General features: G+C 44.6%; 1 protein-coding gene across 3 annotated transcripts in view; it reads right to left on the bottom strand.

Moving 5' to 3' along the window:
• Window positions 1-13,844, bottom strand: part of tnrc18 (trinucleotide repeat containing 18) — a 68,500-nt gene extending 54,656 nt beyond the window's left edge. The window contains exons 1-2 of one of the 3 annotated variants that reach the window (XM_036148337.1): window positions 13,733-13,844; window positions 11,615-12,002 (exon numbers count right to left, since the gene is read on the bottom strand). In XM_036148337.1, the coding sequence (XP_036004230.1) occupies window positions 11,615-11,822 (208 nt within the window). In that variant the 5' untranslated portion in view covers window positions 11,823-12,002; window positions 13,733-13,844. Of the gene's footprint in view, window positions 1-11,614; window positions 12,003-12,128; window positions 12,386-13,683 lie in introns of those variants that run through there. The other 2 variants (XM_036148338.1, XM_036148339.1) reach the window with 2 other exon arrangements.
• Window positions 13,845-20,201: the final 6,357 nt, after the last annotated feature.

Raw genomic sequence — 20,201 nt, 5'->3', positions numbered from 1 at the left:
ACACACACACACACAAACGGCAACTGGCTCTCAGTTCAAACGGCAGCTAGTTTAGCACGCTGGGATAAGCGAGTTGCCAAGAGAGATGCGCTCTCAGACTCCCAACGCGCTCCAAGAGTCCATTTTCAGATCCTCGTCAAAAGGAGAAAATGTCAGCGCGAGGGAGGCGGTTTCTGATTGAGACGCAGCCACGTATCTGCCTCGCTAGCAACGCCCACATGGAGGACGACCCAGACAGATCCTCCATTGCAAATCAATATGAGATGCACTGAAAACGCAATCAAAAAAATATATACAAATATATATATAAAAAAAAAGAACGACGACAACGCTGGGAAACGTCCAAAAGCAAACAAAGTGTGAGAGAAAAATCTCTGGGATAAAAGTCTACCACACACACACCTACACACACTCTGTGAACCCATCTGTTATTCATCAGTGCTGCTCGGCGCAGGGTTAGCTGAGGGGGAATCTCTATTGATCTCTGGGTTTTATTCCCGGCAAACAAACGTAAAAGTCTGCAGCTCTATCCATCTCTGGTGCAACGAACCAGGACTCTAAAAACTGATAACTATCAATCCTGACGGTAGAGGCGGAGAAGAGGCCCTGAAACCCACAGACAGGACTACGATCAGGGCTTAGAGACATGAGCATGTCTGCGTTCACTCAGACTGGGAACATGCGGCTGGAAACTGGTCAGACTTTGACGTGCGTCCAAAAATCTGTTTTGCTTTCTGTGGTTAGAAGATCGGGATAAATACTAATTATTTGGTATACATTACATTGGGCGGGTGGGTCATTTGTTAACCATCACATACGGTTTATTAGGAAGGTATTCATACCCACTGAGCTTTCCGTCATGCTACAACTACAGGCTTCAAATCTTTCTGCTGCCATCTTATATCATGCACCTATAAATAACGCACATGTTCAACGTATTTACACTTCCTGTGCCTGCTGAAGTAGCTCCCCACCATGATGCCGCCTCCACCGTGTTTCACTGGGGACTGTTGTGCAGCGTTGCTTTTCTTTGTCATGTCTCCACCTTGGGAGTAAAATGGCACACAAACTCCTTGTTTGTGTGCACCAACTTGGCCGATGAAGGCTGGTTCTGAAAAGTGTGTCTGCTAACATTACTCCTAGACCAAGGGTCTGCAACGTTTACAGTCTAAAGAGCCGTTTTGCCTACGGTCCACTTGAATTAAACTCGTTCAGAGCCGCAAATGTTGCGTGGGTTTTGAAAAAAAAGACAAGTTACAATTTGTGATAAAGATCTACTGTAGGAAATATGTTGTCATTGTTAAAGAAACGCCATTTTATCTCTATTTTGAGGTTTGAAAAAATAGGATGGATGGGATGTTGATATTTGTGGATGATGATGTAAAAAAAAAAAAATCATAGTCTCCAACATAATGAAAAAATATTGATTTAAAATTAAATATTACTGGCACTTTTAGCATTATTCTGTTGTGAAAATTAAACGCGATTAGTCCAAGAAAAAGTTGCTAAAACCTGTATTTATTATCATTATTACATTATTACATTTAAATACCATAATAAAAATATAATAGCTAAAGTTATTAAGAGCCACTTGGGGCTCCAGAGCCACAGGTTGCAGACCCCTGTCCTAGACGGAGAAGGGGGAAATTAGAGCTGCACGATAATTAATTGTCATCAACACTTTGGTTCGTACAATCTTGCAACTGCAAAGGCCTGCTTGGGTGTAAAGTTTGATAGCATGCATTATTCCATGAGTCCCTATATTGACCTTCTCTGCATACAGGAATATGATTGGCCAGTGAGACCGACTCCTCCCTAATCTGAGAACCAAGAGTAAGCAGGCTCTGATCCAGACACTCCTCGTCCGATCGATCCAACAGGCTGGTAACAAGTTAAACGGACGAGCCAAGACAACTCTGAGGAGCGCACACGTTAGCTGCAGGCGGCGTGAGTGAGGGCGGCAGGTGGAGCTGGACGGCTTAACTCACTTAGCGTCCTTCCTCCCTGGGTGTGTCAGTCAGACAAGCGTTCATACATTAGTCCTGGAAAAATGCCCCCCCCCCCCCTCCTTGTTTTTCCCTCATCCTCCCTCCTCAGGACACAGCTGGCAGCGCGCAAATTGTGCCAGGAAGAAACTTTTTTTCGGGCGCATTTAAATGCAGCCAGCACTTTCGCTTCACGCTGCGGTCTAGAAACCGCAACTCTACTGTGTGATAATGAAAATAAATTATACTGTCATCGCAATCGTAAGCACCAGCATCGCAGTTACACATCTTCCTTATATATCGGGCACTCCAAGTGGAAAAGAGACGAAGGGATTGTAAAGGAACTTCCTACTAGGCAGTGATTCAGCAAAAATCTGTAACATAGTGCGTCTGTATGTTTCCGTTATAAAATACAAAAGATATATGGTTACAGGACAACTCACAAAGCCAGAACACAAAGCAGGGGCAGGATCTATCCACAGCCAACGGCCACAAAGCTTGTGAAAACAGAACAAATCCTTTGGGGTGTAGGGGGTGAAAATTAGACCTTTCACGAGACTTGAATGGATGAGATGAAAACAGAGGAAGGGATGCGGGCAGATCGGCTGCTGGAAAAAAATGGACTTTCTGATGCTGCTGCACTTTGGAAAACACATTTTATAACCTCCCCTCCCGCGTGACTCATTTCAGACGTTCATGTTCAAAGCATAAACATTATTGTGCTAACAGACTCGGCATTCATCCGTACTTTCCGAGCGTTGTAATATGTTAAATATAGAATTCCCAGAAATGAAAAGCCATCCTGCCAACCTAATAACAACAATATATGTGTGAATGCATGAATGAGAAGCTAGAAGTGTGCAGCACTATTTGGCCAGAACAAGCTGCTAAAGAACTCTTAATATTTCCTCAAACGTACAGGAGCACGGGTGCAAAGACTCTGCAGCATTTCAAGCCCTCTTCTGAGAATAAATCAATTACAGGAAGGTGTTTTTTTTTCCGCTGCAGAAATCTGGACCTGCTTATGAATTGGATGGGAAATGGGAAAAGCACGAGTGTTACTAATAACATTAGCGCTGGCTCAGTAAGCCACGAGCGTGTGACAGTGATGCAGCACAACCTGTAAATGGGACTGAGCCGCTCAGACAAACGGTCCGACCGGCTCCCGGCTGATGTTCTCACAGAAACTCGGTGGGAAACCTGCGAGGAGAGACGAGCGCACGGATGGGAGCGCACCCGGTGAGCCTGGCTGTGCCGGGCTGACGCTCTCAGAGCTGCTGTGAAGACAGCGGGAGCCATTCTGACGCACTGCACACGCTCGACAGGTGCGCGCTCGCCAGAACGGCGAGGTGTCACAGAAGATGACGAGCACGCCTGGGGGAGGCGATGCAGATAAAACACACACATTTTTGTAAATATAAAGAAAGCGGGGATAACGCTTTCTCCATAGACGGCTCTATCTGCTTGGTGTTTAAACGAAAGAGCTTGTGTGAACTAAGCACAGGTGCCAAGTAGAAAGTACCACCTTGTCACTGAACCAGATCTAAACAGAAATATCAAAAAAATGCGTAACGTGGTCCGGTTAATTTCATATTTTAAAAAATGAAGCACTGTTGTCGTCATTATAAAAGTAATAGATTATTAAAATTTTTCCTAGTGCTGGACGATATGGTCAAAACTTATACCATGATATATTTCTTAAGTTCTGTCATAATGATATAATTATGACATTGATATAAACAAAATAAAAGCCTCAGAAAGAGCAAAGAATGCCCACAACAGATGCCTGTACAAACTTTATAAAACTCCTCCAATATAACATTTTAGAAATAAGTGCTTTAAAAAAATAAAACACATTAAACTACATAAAACCAAGAGAGTCAGTCAGTGACAAATGCAGTAATCATAGATTGTAATGTATATTGAAATACTGGAAATGTCAAATCACCTTTATTGAATAAACTTATCGTGATACATATCAATACTGAATTATTGTCCATCCCTAATCATTAAATTCAAAATATCCATGTTAAAAAGCTCTATATTTATCTTTTTCTGATTTGATGCTTACAATTTAGCAAAAATCTAGCGTGTTTCAGGAGCTTATTAGACGAACTATGAACACTTCTGCTGCTTTGCTACAATGGAGTGACTCAAATGAAAGGCGCTGATATTTGATTCAGCTGGACCATCTCATTAGGAAGAGTCGCACTCTTTCAGTTTCCAACTGGAAATATTTTCAAACAGCAAAGTATTTCTTTCTTGTGAGGACAGTCAGCTGTACCCGACATGTCAGCTTTTGACCAATACGACATTCACCTTTATCGGCCCTGAGCTCAAAAACTCCAGCTTTTTTCCCCGTTCAGTGAACGCACCATGCTCATGAGCCACCAGGATGTAATATTTTCTATAACATGTGGGCAGTTCATCGAGGCTGCGAGAGAGTGAGCGAGAGCAAGGCGTGCAGCTGATAAAAAGAATAAAAAGGATGTAGAGCAACGTCTGTTTTTATCTGTTTGAGCTATCAGCCCCAGAGGTCCGCCCGGTCATATTACGTCATTTTGGCTTCCACACACCTCTGCGTATTTGAAGGTTTCCGCTCCGTGCATCTAGGAAAATTGCTACGTTGAAAGTCCCATGCGGAAAAACATGGCGGACGAGCAAGCGCTCCTTCAGGCGGAGATTCGTAAACATAGATATCTTTATGATTCGGCCCACAAACATCACCGTGATCAACAAATTCTTAACAATTCCTGGACAGAAATCACCGTCTCTCTTCGAATAAAGTAAGTAACTGCTGGAAACGACTGTGTTTTCTCCTTCTATGTGTAGTGTGGTGTAGTACGCTTGCCACAGGAGCACAACGCTGCCCTCTAGAGTCCAGGACAATAGTGCTATTTCGGAGAAAAAGTCGCATGGAGCATAAGTGCTGCAGACGCTGCGACCGCACGTTTCATTTCCGTAAGGAACGTAGTACGTGCGTCAAGCATAAACCAGTCTTCACAGTAATGCACACGGAGATGGCTGCTTATTTTAATGCTACCCAGACAAACTCCTGACAACAGATGCTAAAGGCAGCCTAAAATGTCAACCGTTTTAAAGCAGCTGCTGCAGCGCCATTTTTTCTCCCAGTATAAATAATGATTTCTATCCACAGGAGGGTCAGAAGATGCCCAAAACCGTGATTTATTGTGATAGCATTAAAAACTAACTGATGATGTTTGCAAACCCTAAAAACTGACAGTATGGCCGGGAATGTTACGTTTGCTGTCTAAACTACAATAAACAAAACATTATCAAACGCAATTATTGTCAGCTTAGATGTACAATATCAACACTTAACCTAACTGGTGCATGGAAGAAACTTAATCTTTAGACCAGCATTTAACTGTGTCTGAGGGACTCAGATACTAATAGGATAGGATTCCCAGAAATACTTTTTATCTTCTCTTATCATCCCAATAATTATCCATAAATACCGCGCTAAACGTTGTAGGTCACTATTGCCCATCCTGCGCAGTGCAGTTGCTAATGAGAGATTGGAATGATCCACAAATCAGTAAAAGGTGGATTTGCGAAAAACGGAGATCGCAATCCTGATCTAATCGCAGGCAAGCGAGGAAGAATTCCTTCACCTTCTTTCAGCCAGCTGATCAGCAGCATGCAGGAACACAGAGTAGAGGAAGGGTGCTCAGAAACTTGCTCTGACCTCCTATTAACAGTGATTTAAGCTCCACACATTTTCCTTCAAAGAACCTGGTTATGCCTTAATGTCGGTAACGGGCCGGCGCCGGGTGTCAACACAAAACAAGCGGCGAGTGGAACGACAGTTAAAATGTAAACAGTCAGACGCACAGTAGCGGGAGGAATTGTGTCAAAACATGCTGGTGCTGAAACGTGGCCAACACTTCCTCCTTTTATCGATCCTGATGAGTCCTGAGCTCAGGTGGTCCCGATCCAGTCGACCGGCTCAGCAGCAAACATCTATCCGGCGGCGCTGTACCGGGCGTCTCTTTCAAGTCACGTTCACCTGAGCTTTATTTGGCTTCTGGAATGGAGTCATGTAGCCAAACAGACACACAGCGCAGAGTGTGACCTTTGTGTGTTTGAGGCTGTTGTTTGCCTTAAAGGGAGGGGTCTGGCCCAGTCGACGCTTAGCTAATGCTTCGGGTATTTCAACATGCCACGGCTCGCTTGTTCTCTCTCTCTCTCACACACACGCACTATCCAATCATTCATGTTTGACAGGTGTGCGTTTGACTGTAGGATAAAGTGCATGTGTGCGCGTGAAAGAGAGAGAGAGAGAGAGAGTAGTTTGTCTGTGTGACAGGTTTATTGTAGCAGGGCAGCACTGCCTTGTGCATTCTCTTAAGGAGGCTGTTTTTCTCCTGAAGGATTCAATTAATCTGAGCGAGAACGTGTCCGAGCAACACACACACACACACACACACACACACACACACACAGGTCTGTGCTTTGAATACATATAAGCCCATGTTGTCACATTAATTGAAACAGAAACACTAAGCGAGCGGACTGGTACAGATCTATCTGGCCTGCCCTGTGCACTCCATGAATTACAGCGTGTGTGTGTGTGTGTGTGTGTGTGTGTGTGTGTGTTGGTGTGTGTGTGTGTGTGTGTGTAACAGATTGAGAGACCGGCAGAAGGGTTACCACATTTATCTAACTATATGAATACTTTGTGGCCAAGATAAATCTCCTCCTTTCTTTCTGGAGTCCCGGGGGAAAACCCTGGCCATAACCGCGCTAAGCAGAATCACATGCCCCTACATACACCCAGCGCTTTCATCTGCACACACACACACACACACACACACACTCTTGCAAACAGCAAGCTCAGCTCGTACCCTTCGAAGAGACAAAAAAAGAAAACGCTGGCAATGACATCACAACTATGTGCATCTTGTTCCCAATCTTTAAACACAGATTTGGACCAAACTGAGTGCCGCTACATCTACGCTTTACGATTACCTAAAAACACTCGCTCTGTCTTATAGCTACGTCCGACGTATGCGACATAGTGATAATAAGGAGTCACAATAGGAAAGTAGCACAGCTTCAGACTGTGAAATGATCTGAGGAAGATGCAATGAAAAGAGCATTTCTTACACTCGCTATAAATGAGGGGGAAAGTTTCAATATTTCATCTGAACACTCAGTGGACTTCCTTTTTGATTCCTGACACATGGCGTCCGCCGCGATACGTCCCGCTGACGCCGCGACGCTTCACTGGTCGGGGGGGAAATAAGACCGTCCTTGGTCTGGTCTCTGCATTTACATTTCAGCCCATCTTACCGCGGCCGCTTTGGGCCTCTACGGGGATGGGAACCGGAGGACGGGGACAGATGGCCTCAATCTGGTGACGGATACTCCGGCAGAGCTCCAGTAGAAGGAGGAGCGTTTAAAGTCGCGTTAGAGCCATAAACACAGACCACTGCTGATCATCTTTCTAACACAGAACCAGCAGCCATGTGCAGACAGGAATTTGTTGAATGAATTTGTAGATGGCCCCTCTTTGACCGCACAGCCAGCAGTGGTTTTAGCGCAAGCACGGCTTTGCCTGCTTTACGGTTTCAACGAACGTGTGGAGAAAAAAAAAAAATGTCTGCAGCTCATTCAGACTGAAAGAGACCAAGAGAGAGCAAGACTTCCAGCAGATACCGGGAAGGCTGAATCTAATTCACGCTCTTCGGAGCTGGATTTAGAAATGTTACTCATTACAGAAGCCCAGAGTTGAGGTGCGGGGCCACATTCTCTGAGGCTATATGCAAATTCTGCTGCTTTAGTAAAGATAGCAGTGCTGATCGCTAATATAAGCCACGAAAGGCAGTTTGAACTGCTTATTAAATCACTTTCTCTGATCTATTTTATAAAGCTCTCTCACATGTGATGTTATGTCGCCTCTGCTCCACGTACGAATAACTACAGACTTTTTTTCCGGCCGTGTGGTTGCTGTCATTACTTTATTGGGACCGCCATGAGCTCCAAACTGGACAGTCTGGGGTCCTAAATGACCCACCAGCTACGTTAGCAGAAGCAGACATGGATGCTGCACGTGTCGGCACATATGGACCAGTTCAGAAGTTGGTGGCCACTCCATCAGAGGAGGGCTGCCCTGCTTGTTTCAGACACTTTTACTGCTGATCTTGATGCTTTCTGCCCCCCCTGTTTGCCCCAGACACAGGATCTAAGAGCTTGATGAAGAAAAGGTGATTAAAAAAAAAAAAAGAAATATCTGATTTGGGCCCCAAATGCACGCAAGAATAACATTTCACAAATACTCAAGATCAGACACCCACAGATGTCCAATCAGTGCACATCTCCTAGATCATGGCTTTTTTTTTTTTTATTACTCGTATTATGCCACCTCTGGGTGCGGTAACATCAAAACATATTGTTTATTATTGATGCCAAGGGAAGCCCGGTCTGTGCTTCCCTTGGCTGGCATTTAGAACGGTTCATTTCAATCAACTTCTGCTTTTATATAGAGGTAAACCAGTCAGGACCAAAAAACAAAACAAAAAAAACAAAAAAACAAGAGAAAACACTGAGAATGAGATAATTTGCACCATCAGAATATTTCCTAATCCAGATAAATTTCTGTTCATAATAAAAGGTCAGATTTCTGAAACGCTCGTCTGAATGGTATATTTCTGGAGTAATGGAGAAAAATGGGAAACTCGCACCCTGCCTGGAGCAAAAGCGTTAAGCAAGCATTTACTGGTGGACCACGCATTCACACGTCATGTTGGGATAAATGAAACACCTCGCTTTTTCTGACCCGGGGACTTTTTGAAGGGGGGGAGGTTGGACTGGAAGATGTAAACAGTCAACTCTCTTACCGAGAGCTCTGCTCTAAAAAGGGAAAATTATCTCGACTTCCATGAAGCCCCGTGTAAACAAAACCAGCGAGAGAAATGCCCGGGCTCCTCTGATTGCGCGGTGAGCTCAGTGAGAGCAGCTCGGCTGGCACGTTGCGCACATTTGCCTTTACCGAGGTAATTATTATGTAATAAGCTTGCATAGTTTTATTGCAAACGGGGGACGGCGATTCCAACCTTTTGGGGGGTTGGGATGTAATGTGTGGGGCTTTGACAGGGAGCAGCACCATAAAGCTAAATGACCCGTGCTGTACAGTGACTGCTTCAGTGTAGGTGGGGGGGAGAGAGAGAAAGAGAGAGAGAGAGAGAGAGAGAGAGAGAGAGAAGGTCACCGTGTGGGCAGCATAAAAAATATCCCAGTTAAAAGGAGTGCTTAAACTATCAATCTGGGTCGAAGCGGTGGTTGGGTCAGATCCATCCGACGCGCCCCCCCCCCCCCCCCTGGCTGTGCTTCAAGCTTGTTCTGCAAAAGCTCGTCAGCACACACACACACACACACCACAAGCAGTTTTCAGCTCGTTCCGGAGCCACAGGAGAGGAAAAAGGAGAAGATCGCGTCATCCGAACTGAAACAAGCTTCAGCAGCACGCAGTTTTTAAATAGACATGGCATTTGTGTTGTTCAGACAAAGTCTACACACACACACGCCGAATATTAAATTTTCTTCAAGAGCTGCAAAAATCCATTCATCTAAGCTGCGAGCAACCCCGCTCTGGTACTTCTCTTTGCAACAATACATCCATCAATCATCGTAACACCCCTCGCTGTGAGCTGATTTCATCTCTGACACCTTTTCTTGTTTGTGTGTGAGTGGAGTGTGTGGGCTTTGTCAGAGTGTCAAATTAATGCTTCACCGGAGCCGTGCCCTTCGAGCTCTGCGCCACTTCCCCGGAGCCCCTGACTCGCGCTCCAAAGTCATCCAATTCTGGAAGATTGCGTCTGGGGCAGGGGTGCAGCGGTACGGGGAAAACATCACTGGTGAACATCACAATGCCGACACTGGTGAACATTAATCCACATTTTCCACATACACACACACTACAGTCTTTTCTGCCAGATCTCCAACACTCTGCCAGAGCTGTAAGATCTTCATCCCTGGTCTTCAGTGTTTTTGCACGTGCTGATTTCACCGCGACTGGACACATGTCGCGGTCCTGGATTGGCTTAATTAATCAGAAACCAGAAAGTAAAATGCTCTCGGTCTGCAGAAACTACATGACCAGACATGTAGGTCGGCATGGGCTGGTGCTAGATTCTCACGGCGAGTAAAAATATTACAGTTTGATGGTCCAACTTTAGACCAGGAAGTAATTATTTTTAACTAGAAACATAAAAAGCAACAATTAATGCTGTTAAAATAATTTTACCCCATGGACTGTCACAGTTGTGAAGCTTCATCTTGATATTCCTACATCTCCTTGAGCAGAGAGTCAGAGTTTTAACGTAAATCTGTTTAATGTAAAACTTAAACAGATTTATTACCACTTGAAAACACTTCCAAACTGAGGATAGGTGGTAGACGCCGTTCAGCCAGCTGGCCAGCAGTGCAAAGCGAGAGGGGAAAAGTGAAGAAGTAAAAATGATGATGTTGGTTGATGAACGAAGCAGAAAATGGAGGACGGTGTTTATGCATCCTAGCAACTGATCGAACTCAAAAAGTTCAAAGCTCATGTTGATGGCTGATGCGTTCACAGACCGAGAATAGTTTGAATTCTTAGTTTTGATGCATTCAATGACTTTGTTTTTTCTTTCAGTAGTTGACAAAAACAGCCATTACCCCATCTCTGCTCAACTGATCCGTGTGTTATGAATTAAAATCTTCGCAGTTTCAAAACGGTGAACATGTTAAAACCTAAACACGCTTTATAGAGACAGCCGACTGGTGCCTAATATATGCTGGCAGCTTTATGACTCGGGATTTTTCATTTTCTAAAAGCCGTCCTTTCAATTTGCCCCACACAGCTACGCTTACAGGACAGCAAGCATGCAGCGCCCTCATGCTCTCTGCTATCAAACGTGTCCCCACACCAATAAGAGCAGGAATGAGAAACAACGCCAGCTCTCCAGGGAGCGACGCAAACTGCATCCCATGTAGGGAAGGCATCCACCTACATGGTGGCAGCCAACGCCACAGCATCCCTGCTCCTCTCCTCTCTCTCCAAAGACTCATCTGGCTGTTCAAAGCAGCAGAGAGGTGTGTCCAACAGGGGAGGGGGGGAGAAACCAGATGCATCAAAACAAGAAAACAGCAGCCATGTGACAAATGGAGAGGCTTTTTATTCCAACCCCCCCCCCAACACAAACACTCAAGCCATTTCAGCCGGCAGGATAAACAGTGCTCCGTCATCCCTCTATAAGGTCACAACTTCGCCATCCCCGCGCTCTGCGCACGCTGCGTAAGGACGACGCCGCAACCCCCCAAAACACGCCGATTTGCGCCTGACAGCAGCGCGGCTTGCTTGGAAAGTGCCAAGTAATTTTCCGCTGCGTGGGGCTGACAATCCTCCACACGGTGTGTGTGTGTGTGTGTGTGTGTGTGTGTGTGTTTTGCGTGGAAAACTTGCCACAGTTGCACGAAGCGCACATTTTATGAAGCCTGCCTCTCCGCATAGGAAGCCACAGAACTGCAGATTTTTCTGCGCAGTCACTATCTTTGCGTCTACGGAGGTCTCAAAGTCAGCCTCCCCGGCAGGGAGAGAGAGAGTGAGCGAGAAATCGAGCACTTACTGTGGTGTGGATGTAGGTTAATGGCCGATGGCAGAAATTTCCCGGAGTGGAGAGGCGGCGGATGGTTCGCGCCCAAGTGGCCGGGCGAGGGAGCGATCCTGCCGGCCGCCGCCGCCGCTCCGAGTCGGTGAGACTCCATGCCGAGCCCCGCCAGCAGCGGCGGGGGGACGTGGACGGATCGAGGAGGACCGAAATCTCTGCCATCCATTATCCACGGGTGGGGAAAGTTGTTGCAGGAAAACGCGTCCGTTCGGAAAAGGTCCCGGGAGGTGGGAGGGTAAAAAATAAAAACACAAAAAAAAACACACAAAACAAAGCCAGCGCTGGGCTATAATAGTGTCTTTAGTTTCCCAGGCGATTCGGACTCCTTCTCAGCCATCCTGCTGACCTACAACACACAACAAGATACACATCAGTCGACGCGGAACCGCCGAGCGGACCGAGCTGTGGCTCCGGTTCGGGATTTCTCCCCCTTTTTTTTTTTCCTCTCCCTAAGCGAAAAGGCGGCCCATACCAGCAGTGACGCAGTTCAGAAAAAACATTTCAAAAACTACGTTCGCCATAAAAGCAGGACCCGAGCGTGGCCGGGCGAGCTGCCCTCGGCCGCGTTTTAAATCGCAGATGATAACAGGAGATAAAGTTAGAAGCGTAATTTCATGTCCCGATGCCCTGAGCGGTCCTCCATCCCCCACCCCGCCGCACAGCGAGCCGCGCATGCCGCCCCGGAGCTCTGCAGGAGCGGCCAGCTGCTCGCCGCTCGCCGCGGCAACACCACCGGACCGACAAAACCTTTTTTTTTTTTTTTTTGTAATAAAATGAAATAAAAAATAAATAACCTATTTATCGTTTATCCTGCCTGTCCAGCTGCTTTTACGGCTATCTCAGCGAAGGAGGAGGAGGGGGGGCGTAAACAGATAGCCTGTCCATAAATACTAAAGGGCGCATCAAATATAAATTTCAAACGGTTTAAAAATAAATAAGCTTGAAAAAAAGAAGAAGAAGAAGAAGAAGCATGCATCATTAATCAGCCATGGGTTAGCGGTGTTTTGTTGCCCGCGGATGTAAATTTAGTACGCGTTGCTTGACCCACTGGACATGGGAGCTGGCCAGAAGCAAAGCAGACAAGGTTTACCAGCTGAAATCTGACTAAAAAAGCCCACAACCATAAACACTCGCTTCTCTTATTTACGCTCTGAAGCGTCGCAAGGACGCCGATTATGCCGTTTAATGACGCAAAGCAATATTTACAACCACATACAGATCGGATCTGAATGGCTTAACGTTATTTCCCTACATTACGGGATTCTGCCTGAGCCTAGAATAATAATAATAATAATAATAATAATAATAATAATAATAAAAAGCTGCCTGGGATATAAAAGTTAGAAGGAAGCGGCGATGTTGGTCCAAACAATGTGCCAGAACGGTCTCGCCACATCAAAACATTAATGAAAGTATTAAATAAAATTACATGTTTGGTGGGTCTTAAATAAGTTATAATCTAAATCTATTTTAAAAGCCACCTTCAAAAGGCTGCAGGAACGCATATTAGACCCGCGACTCGTGAGCTCCAGGCGGGCGCGATCAAAAGAGGAAAAAAAACAAAAAAACTATAACCCTTATTTTCCTTTTTAAAAATAAAAAGTAAAAGCGTGCCAGAAAGGCCGCTTCCAGTGGCTCTGAAGGTGGGCTACATTGTATCCAACTCGGGTTTGATCCCCTGCGGCACGGCGGAGGAGGCGGCGGCAGGCGGCGGGCGGCCGAGGCAGCGGCCGAGGCAGCGGCGGGCGGATGAGCTCGGCGCTTCAGCCACGTTTCAAACTTTTCACGCTTCCATTAGAGACGCAGAGAAACTTTCTCGGAGGACACGTCTCGAAAGCGACGGCGGCGGCGGCGGAGGAGGAAAACACTCCGAACATTATGACAACATTACCTCCGCGCCCTTTTGCTCGCCTTTTTTTTTTTTAAATCGTTTTTAAATAAAACACCGACAGCAGTTTTTTGGCTGAAACATGAAAAGCAGCAAAAGAAGAAAAGGAACACAAAAAAAAAACCGCTCGAGCGCTTACTTCTTCGGCGGAGAGAAATGTCGGGGAAGTGAGCTTAATTAATGCAAACCTTTCTCAAAATTCGCCCAGGCTGCTGGAAAAGCTGGAGTAGTCCATTACAGGCTGGTCCGAAGGTAAACTGGGGGGATAGCTCGAAGGGGGGGAGAAACCCCTGACGCGTCCTCCACGGCAATGAAACACAGCATTGTTTTACAAGCCCCGCCCATCTCCTTCACCGACACACCAGCCGTGTGCGTTTCAAACAGACCCTCCCTGATTGGCTGAGCCGGGTGTCAATCAATGTCCCTGGTGCATTGAGGAAGAAAAAAAAGAAAAAGGAGAAAAAAAAAACGCACCCTGGCCGTCCGCCAGCACTATAAAACCAATTATGGAGCAAGGAGGCAGAGCAGTTTCAAGGTCCCCTCTCCCTTCAAGACTGAGCGATCAAAACAAGGAGAGGGGCTGGCTTCCAGAGGGGAGGGTGTGTGTTTAGGTATGAGAGGCGGTGGAGGAGGGAGGGAGAGAGGGGGGGCTTTACAGTGGACCTCAGTTCTCATCAGAAGAGAGGGGGTAATGATTAACCTGAGCAATGAATGTTGTTGTTTTTTTTTTTCTTTTCATTCCTTCTAGAAAAAAATAAATGCATCAACATGAAGGCTGTCTTTAGTTTTTCAAGCTTATTCTATAGATCTCGCTTCCTGGGCAACTTTTAAACAGTTTTGTCCACACCTATACAGTGGTTTATGATATGGCTCTTCACCCTGGGCGTGCATCCCTCATTGGAGTGGCACCAATGCTTTCAAAGCAAAATGATTCTTGTCTACTGTAAGATAATATAAGAGCGTAAGCAGTGAGACTTGTCTTACTGTATCTAACCTGCTGCTATAGAGCATACTTGCCTCTGTAATGTTTTCCCCCTCTCTCTCTTTTTTTATGTATAGCACTTTGAATTGTCTTGTTACTGAAACGAGCTTCATAAATAAACTTGCCTTGCCTTGAGAGGGTCATGGAGTTGATGATGCTAAAGTTCGGTGCTAATCTAAACAGCTGAGGGAAATTGTTGATTACCTGTAGGCTATTTCACAATCCATCTAGATTGGAGCAGTTTACATTAAAACAGATTATTCTAAATCAGCTGGAGAACCGAGAAAACTTTGACCTAATTGTAAAAATACAAAACAAGCATTTTTTTATGCTTTTTTGACAGTTAGATTTAGACTTAGACTGGCACAAATCTGAAATGGTTCAAACTAGGAGTAAGCATTCCAATTCAAGTTACCCAAGTTTATATATATATATATATATATATATATATATATATATATATATATACAAATGATGGGATAGTAATTTATAGAGTGCTTCCCTTTCCACAGCTTTAGCCATTTTTATACCTTTACAGTCTTGGCTGCTTCGTGGTATGGATTTTTAGTTACAAATTAGAGCTATCTGCCGTGGGACATTTTCACTTTGCGCCCAGTGTTGTGTTGTTTCTGCCATGTTATACAAGAGGCAGCAGGTCCACAGGGAGATTGCAGCCAAACTAAACTGAAAGAGGGTATAAATCAAGGTTCACAGGAAATAACAATCCATCTATCGTCTACCTGCCTGTCCTTGCGTGGGTCACAGGGGGAGCTGGTGCCTATCTGAAGCGGTCATTAGGCCAAAGGCACGGTACACCGGTACATCACAGGGCAACAGAGAAAGACACAAGACAAGCAGCCGTGCATGCACACATTCATACCTGAAGGCACAGGCACATTAACCTGACATGCTTGTTTTTGGACAGTGTTGGGAGAACCTGGAGCAGGAACATGCAAACTCCATGCAGAAAGAACTCCAGTAGGGATCCAAACCCAGGACCTTCTGGATGCAAGGCAGCAGTGCGACCTACTGCCCCACCGTGCATCCCAGCCCAGGAAATAACAAATCATTAAAATTAATTATAAATTAGAGTTGAGGAAGTTATGAATATTTATGTCAATTGAGTTTTCTGTACCTGGTTTGTTTACAGATGTAAAACGGAAGTAGGAAGCGGTGTCATTTTCCATCACCTCCTCGGAAACTTTATGGGGATTAACATTTTATTTTTTACCTTTTCTATCTACACTTTTGATTGTTTATTCAGTGTGGTGGTCGGTCTTTCTCCGGGGGGGCAAGACTGAGACGAGACTTGTAACTGTGGCGGTCTTAACGATGGTGGCATCTCTGATTCTTTCGTCTGTCAGCGTGGAATAAAGCCTGGCTTTGGGTATGCAAATGTATGTGTGTGTGTGTGTGTGTGTGGGGGTGGGGGGGGGGGATGAGGGGACCCCCGCAGGCTGTAGGTGACACAAGGCTGGGCGCCTCCAGCCCCGAGTCCAAGTCCTGAGCGGGAACAAACACACCGACATTTGCATGAGAAGCGGAGTAAAAGTGCTGTAGTCACTTGGTGGCATTATGTTAAAATTCACGGTGGGAGAGAAAATCCCCCTGCGTGACGTCACTGTTGACAACACAGTCACACACACACACACACACACACACATATATATATATATATATATATATATATATATATATATATATATATATATATATATATATATATATATATATATACAAGTTTTCTCTGAACTTCTGCGTTTCATTCTCACAACGTTGATTAAAAAGGAGCCTGTTTCAAGCCGCCCCCTCTCCCCTGCCCGGCCCTCCTCCTGCAGACGGACGGTTTCAAGGCGACCCGGCGATAGAGGACGGGAGGCGCTCCGGAGCGCCGCTGCAGAGCGGAGCGGCGGAGGAGCTGCTGCGGAGGACGCTGCGGCCGCTTCCTCCCGGAGAAAAAGCTCGGCGATACGAGCTCCGGTGCTCAGCCCGGTGACCTGTCTGCTCGCCGCCCCCGACGGGACCCGAGGAGGGAATTATCATGCGGAGATCAGAGTGATGTCCCGGGCCGGTGCCGAAGGGAGGGGCGGGGGGGACCAAGCCGGCCTTTGTTCTCCAAATCGCTCCGACTGGGAATTCAAACAATGCCTTAAAATTAGTACTCCATTGTTGCTCTCTTTTTACCCCCTGCGACAGAGGAGGCAGGTTCATCCCTCTTTGCTTTGTTTTGTTTTTCTGTGTGTTTTATTATCATTTTATTTATTTATTTTTTTTTTTTTTTGTGAAATTATTCGCGGCGTCCACGGGGCTGCTTTCAGGTGGGTAGATTGTAGATTTAAAGGGAAAATCATCTAAAAGTTAATTTATATAATTCAGTCATAAAAGTGAAGCTTCTATCACAACGCAGATTAATATACTGTAGTTTTCCAGCAAAATGACAATTCCTAATTCACTTTCCTCCCCAGAAATTTAGATTACATAAGGGTAAAGAAAAGGAGTTTCAATACGGTGATGTTACATCAGCAGAGACTACTGACTTGGCTTTTCAAGCAAACAGTCGATCTGCAAGACGTGTAAAACACAAAAGGTCATTGCTTAAGAAGCTGAAGTAAGTAGAAGGGTGTATTAATGATATATTAATGTAAAATGAAGAAATGGAAAAACTGTGGTGGACAAGGTGGACAAACCTGAGAGCACTGTAAAACAAAACCGTTCAGCAGGCCAATATTCTTCTATTTAAAATATATTTTTCAAATTACCGGTGTATACAGAGTTTTAGATTTTTTTTATTAGTCTGCAGCCAGATAAATAAATGTCAGAAAGGAATGTGAAAGGAATGTGAAATATGTCATTCTGTGTCATTGACTTTCACTTTATAAATTAGATTCCATTGTGTTGACTGATTTATTAATATACCCCATATATATATATATATATATATATATATATATATATATATATATATATATATATATAGTGTGTGTGTGTGGTAATTATCTAATGGATTGCATCTTTGTGTTGGTTTTTCAACAAAGGCATCCAGATAATTTCATGCTTACGGTTTAGTTGACTTGAACCGTATAGAAAGATGGAGCTCAAAAACCAACAGGGCTGAATCATAAATCCACAACAACAAAATATTTCACTCAGAAATAAATCTGATCAGGGATCAAAAAAGTTGTTCTGCATGATTACTACTGTTGTATAGCTGTGACCAAAAATATATATTTTTTAAATTGTAAATCTGACTTGTGTGACACTTATAATCCTTTTAGGGGCCCCTAAACAGCTGCTAGGTTCACTTATGCTTTGGGCCGGCCCTGTTAACTGAATTATTCAGTCGACTGGGACATAATTTTCTCTCGCATCTATAATGCAGTGTTTGCATTCACATTCTCCTAGAGCCGATCATCTGACTTGAAATAAATGAATGCTGTGAAATGTATGAGCAGATCTGAGCTTTCTATCCCTGTGTTCTGCTTGAAGCTTTAAACCCTGGATTGCCTGTTAACATTTTGTACCCTTATATCCTGTATTGTGTTTTTTATCAGTTGTCATTTTCTATTATCTTTTTAATCAGTTTCAGCACTAATCAAACATTCCCGAGCAGTGCTTCCTCGTTTTTTTTTTTTTTTTTTTTTTTTTGGTTATGCCACTTAGTTTACAATGAAAGGATGATAAACTGAATCTATGACTAAGATAATCTCATAAAAAAAAACAAGCTTATCGGTCCATGGGAATACACATGTCTGCAGAAATCATTGGCTGTAAAGTCATTTCATTTAAGCTCGTGAAGTGTGCTCTCCTCATGTTGGATCGCTCAGGATTAGGGCGTAAAGTACAGAGCGAGGGTTTATCTCTCAACTTGCATACAATAAAAAAAGTGCTGGATAAACTCACCGACAAATCTGCTCATGATTTACAACCAATCAGATGACGTCGGGGGGGGGGGGGGGGGGTTAGAGTAGGCCACGCTTTCTTTCATTTACATACAAAGTTGCTCACAGGTTTAACTACATGACCTGGTGGTCCTAAAACAAAGCAACAGTAATGGTCTAAAGCGCTGCAGAGTCACAGATCCTTTTAGCAGGATTCCATCAGAACCGGTTTTACTGTGCCGGCCGGGGCCAGCTGTCACGTCTGGCTGCTCTCTTCTGTTCGTATCTTCGACTGAACGCCGTATCTCGCATCAACCTTCGGCTGCCTGGCTTGCCGAATAGCAGGGCAGGCCGTTGTTTGGGTTAATTGTGTCCTATCAGCCCAAGGTTCAGGGGAATGATTTAATTTGGCCCACAGACTATTGGATTTTCCCCAGTCGTGTGGATGCATGAACCCACCAGGGACAAAGTGTGTGTGTGTTTGGGGGGGGGGGGGGTGTCATTCAGCCAAATGGGGCCTCACTTTTTCCCTGGGGATGGAAAATGTTTCATATTATACATGCATGTCTTCTTACAGAGGCACAACCCGTCATACTGTCTACAGTGCATACTACATGTTACCATTTCACAATACGGCGGCTTCAACAAGTCTGCACACCCTGATAAAAATAAAACCAGACCACCACAAAGCATTTCTAACCATCTTCCCCCTTTAATGTAATATTAATCTTGTCCATCTCAGTGGAAAGACACACAAATTGATGCGAAGGAAATGTTATTCGGTTGCATAAGCGCGGACACCATTAAACTAATGCTTTGCTGATGCGCCTCTTGATCCAATTTCAACGTTCAGTCTTCTTGGGTAGGAGTCTATCAGCATCTCTCATTTTGACTTGGCAGTTTTTGTCCAACTCTACGTTTCAAACGTTCTCAGACTCTATCAGGTTGTGACAAAACATCTCGTCCACAGCCCTCGTCAGCTTACTCCAAAGATTTTCTGAAAGATTTACTCCGGGACACTGGCCAAGCCAGTCCAAAAGGTTGATTATCTTCACGCGAAGCAGATCTAATGTGGACTTGGACGTACGCTCGGACTCATTGTGGTGCTAAAAAGGGAAATCGATCTTTGTCTTCGGCGTGCTATTAGACACCTCGGGAGTTCGGGTCAGAACTTGCTGGTATTTGGAGCCGTTTGTAGTTTTGTCGGCTTTGGTGAAAACTCCAGTTCCGGTCTAAAGAAACGTGACCCCCCACAGCATGATGCAGCCCCTCCTTTGTTTCACAGTGATTGTGATGCTCTATAGATTTGGAACGATTTTATTCAAAGACAAATGCTTCTGTCTAGAAACCGTACTGCTTAGTTCAGCCTTTTAGAGAATGCAGCAGGTTGTTGTCAGTGGTAGAACACAACGGCTCCTTCAGGATACACAACATCTCAGAAAAGTGAGTGCGCCCCTCACATTTCTGTGAATACGGTGTCATGGGGCAACAATGGAGACATGACCCTTTGATGCAAGTAGCCATTAACAATTAAACTGCTTGCAAGAGTCTAGTACACACACGCTGTAATATATATATATATATATATATATATATATATATATATATATATATATATATAGATAGATAGATAGATAGATAGATAGATAGATATATATAGATATATATAGATAGATATATCTATATATATCTATATACCAAAGACTAAGCATTCTAACAGGGGTGTGTACTATTTTGAGATCCGATGTTTAGTGACCCCTCCCATGTACTCATGTGCTTTCTAGCATGCACATGCAC

This window comes from Fundulus heteroclitus, chromosome 16 (assembly GCF_011125445.2).
Source record: "Fundulus heteroclitus isolate FHET01 chromosome 16, MU-UCD_Fhet_4.1, whole genome shotgun sequence".
NCBI lineage: Eukaryota > Metazoa > Chordata > Actinopteri > Cyprinodontiformes > Fundulidae > Fundulus > Fundulus heteroclitus.
The sequence above is the reverse complement of the archived record's forward strand: the minus strand, read 5'-3'. Positions and strand labels throughout refer to the sequence as shown.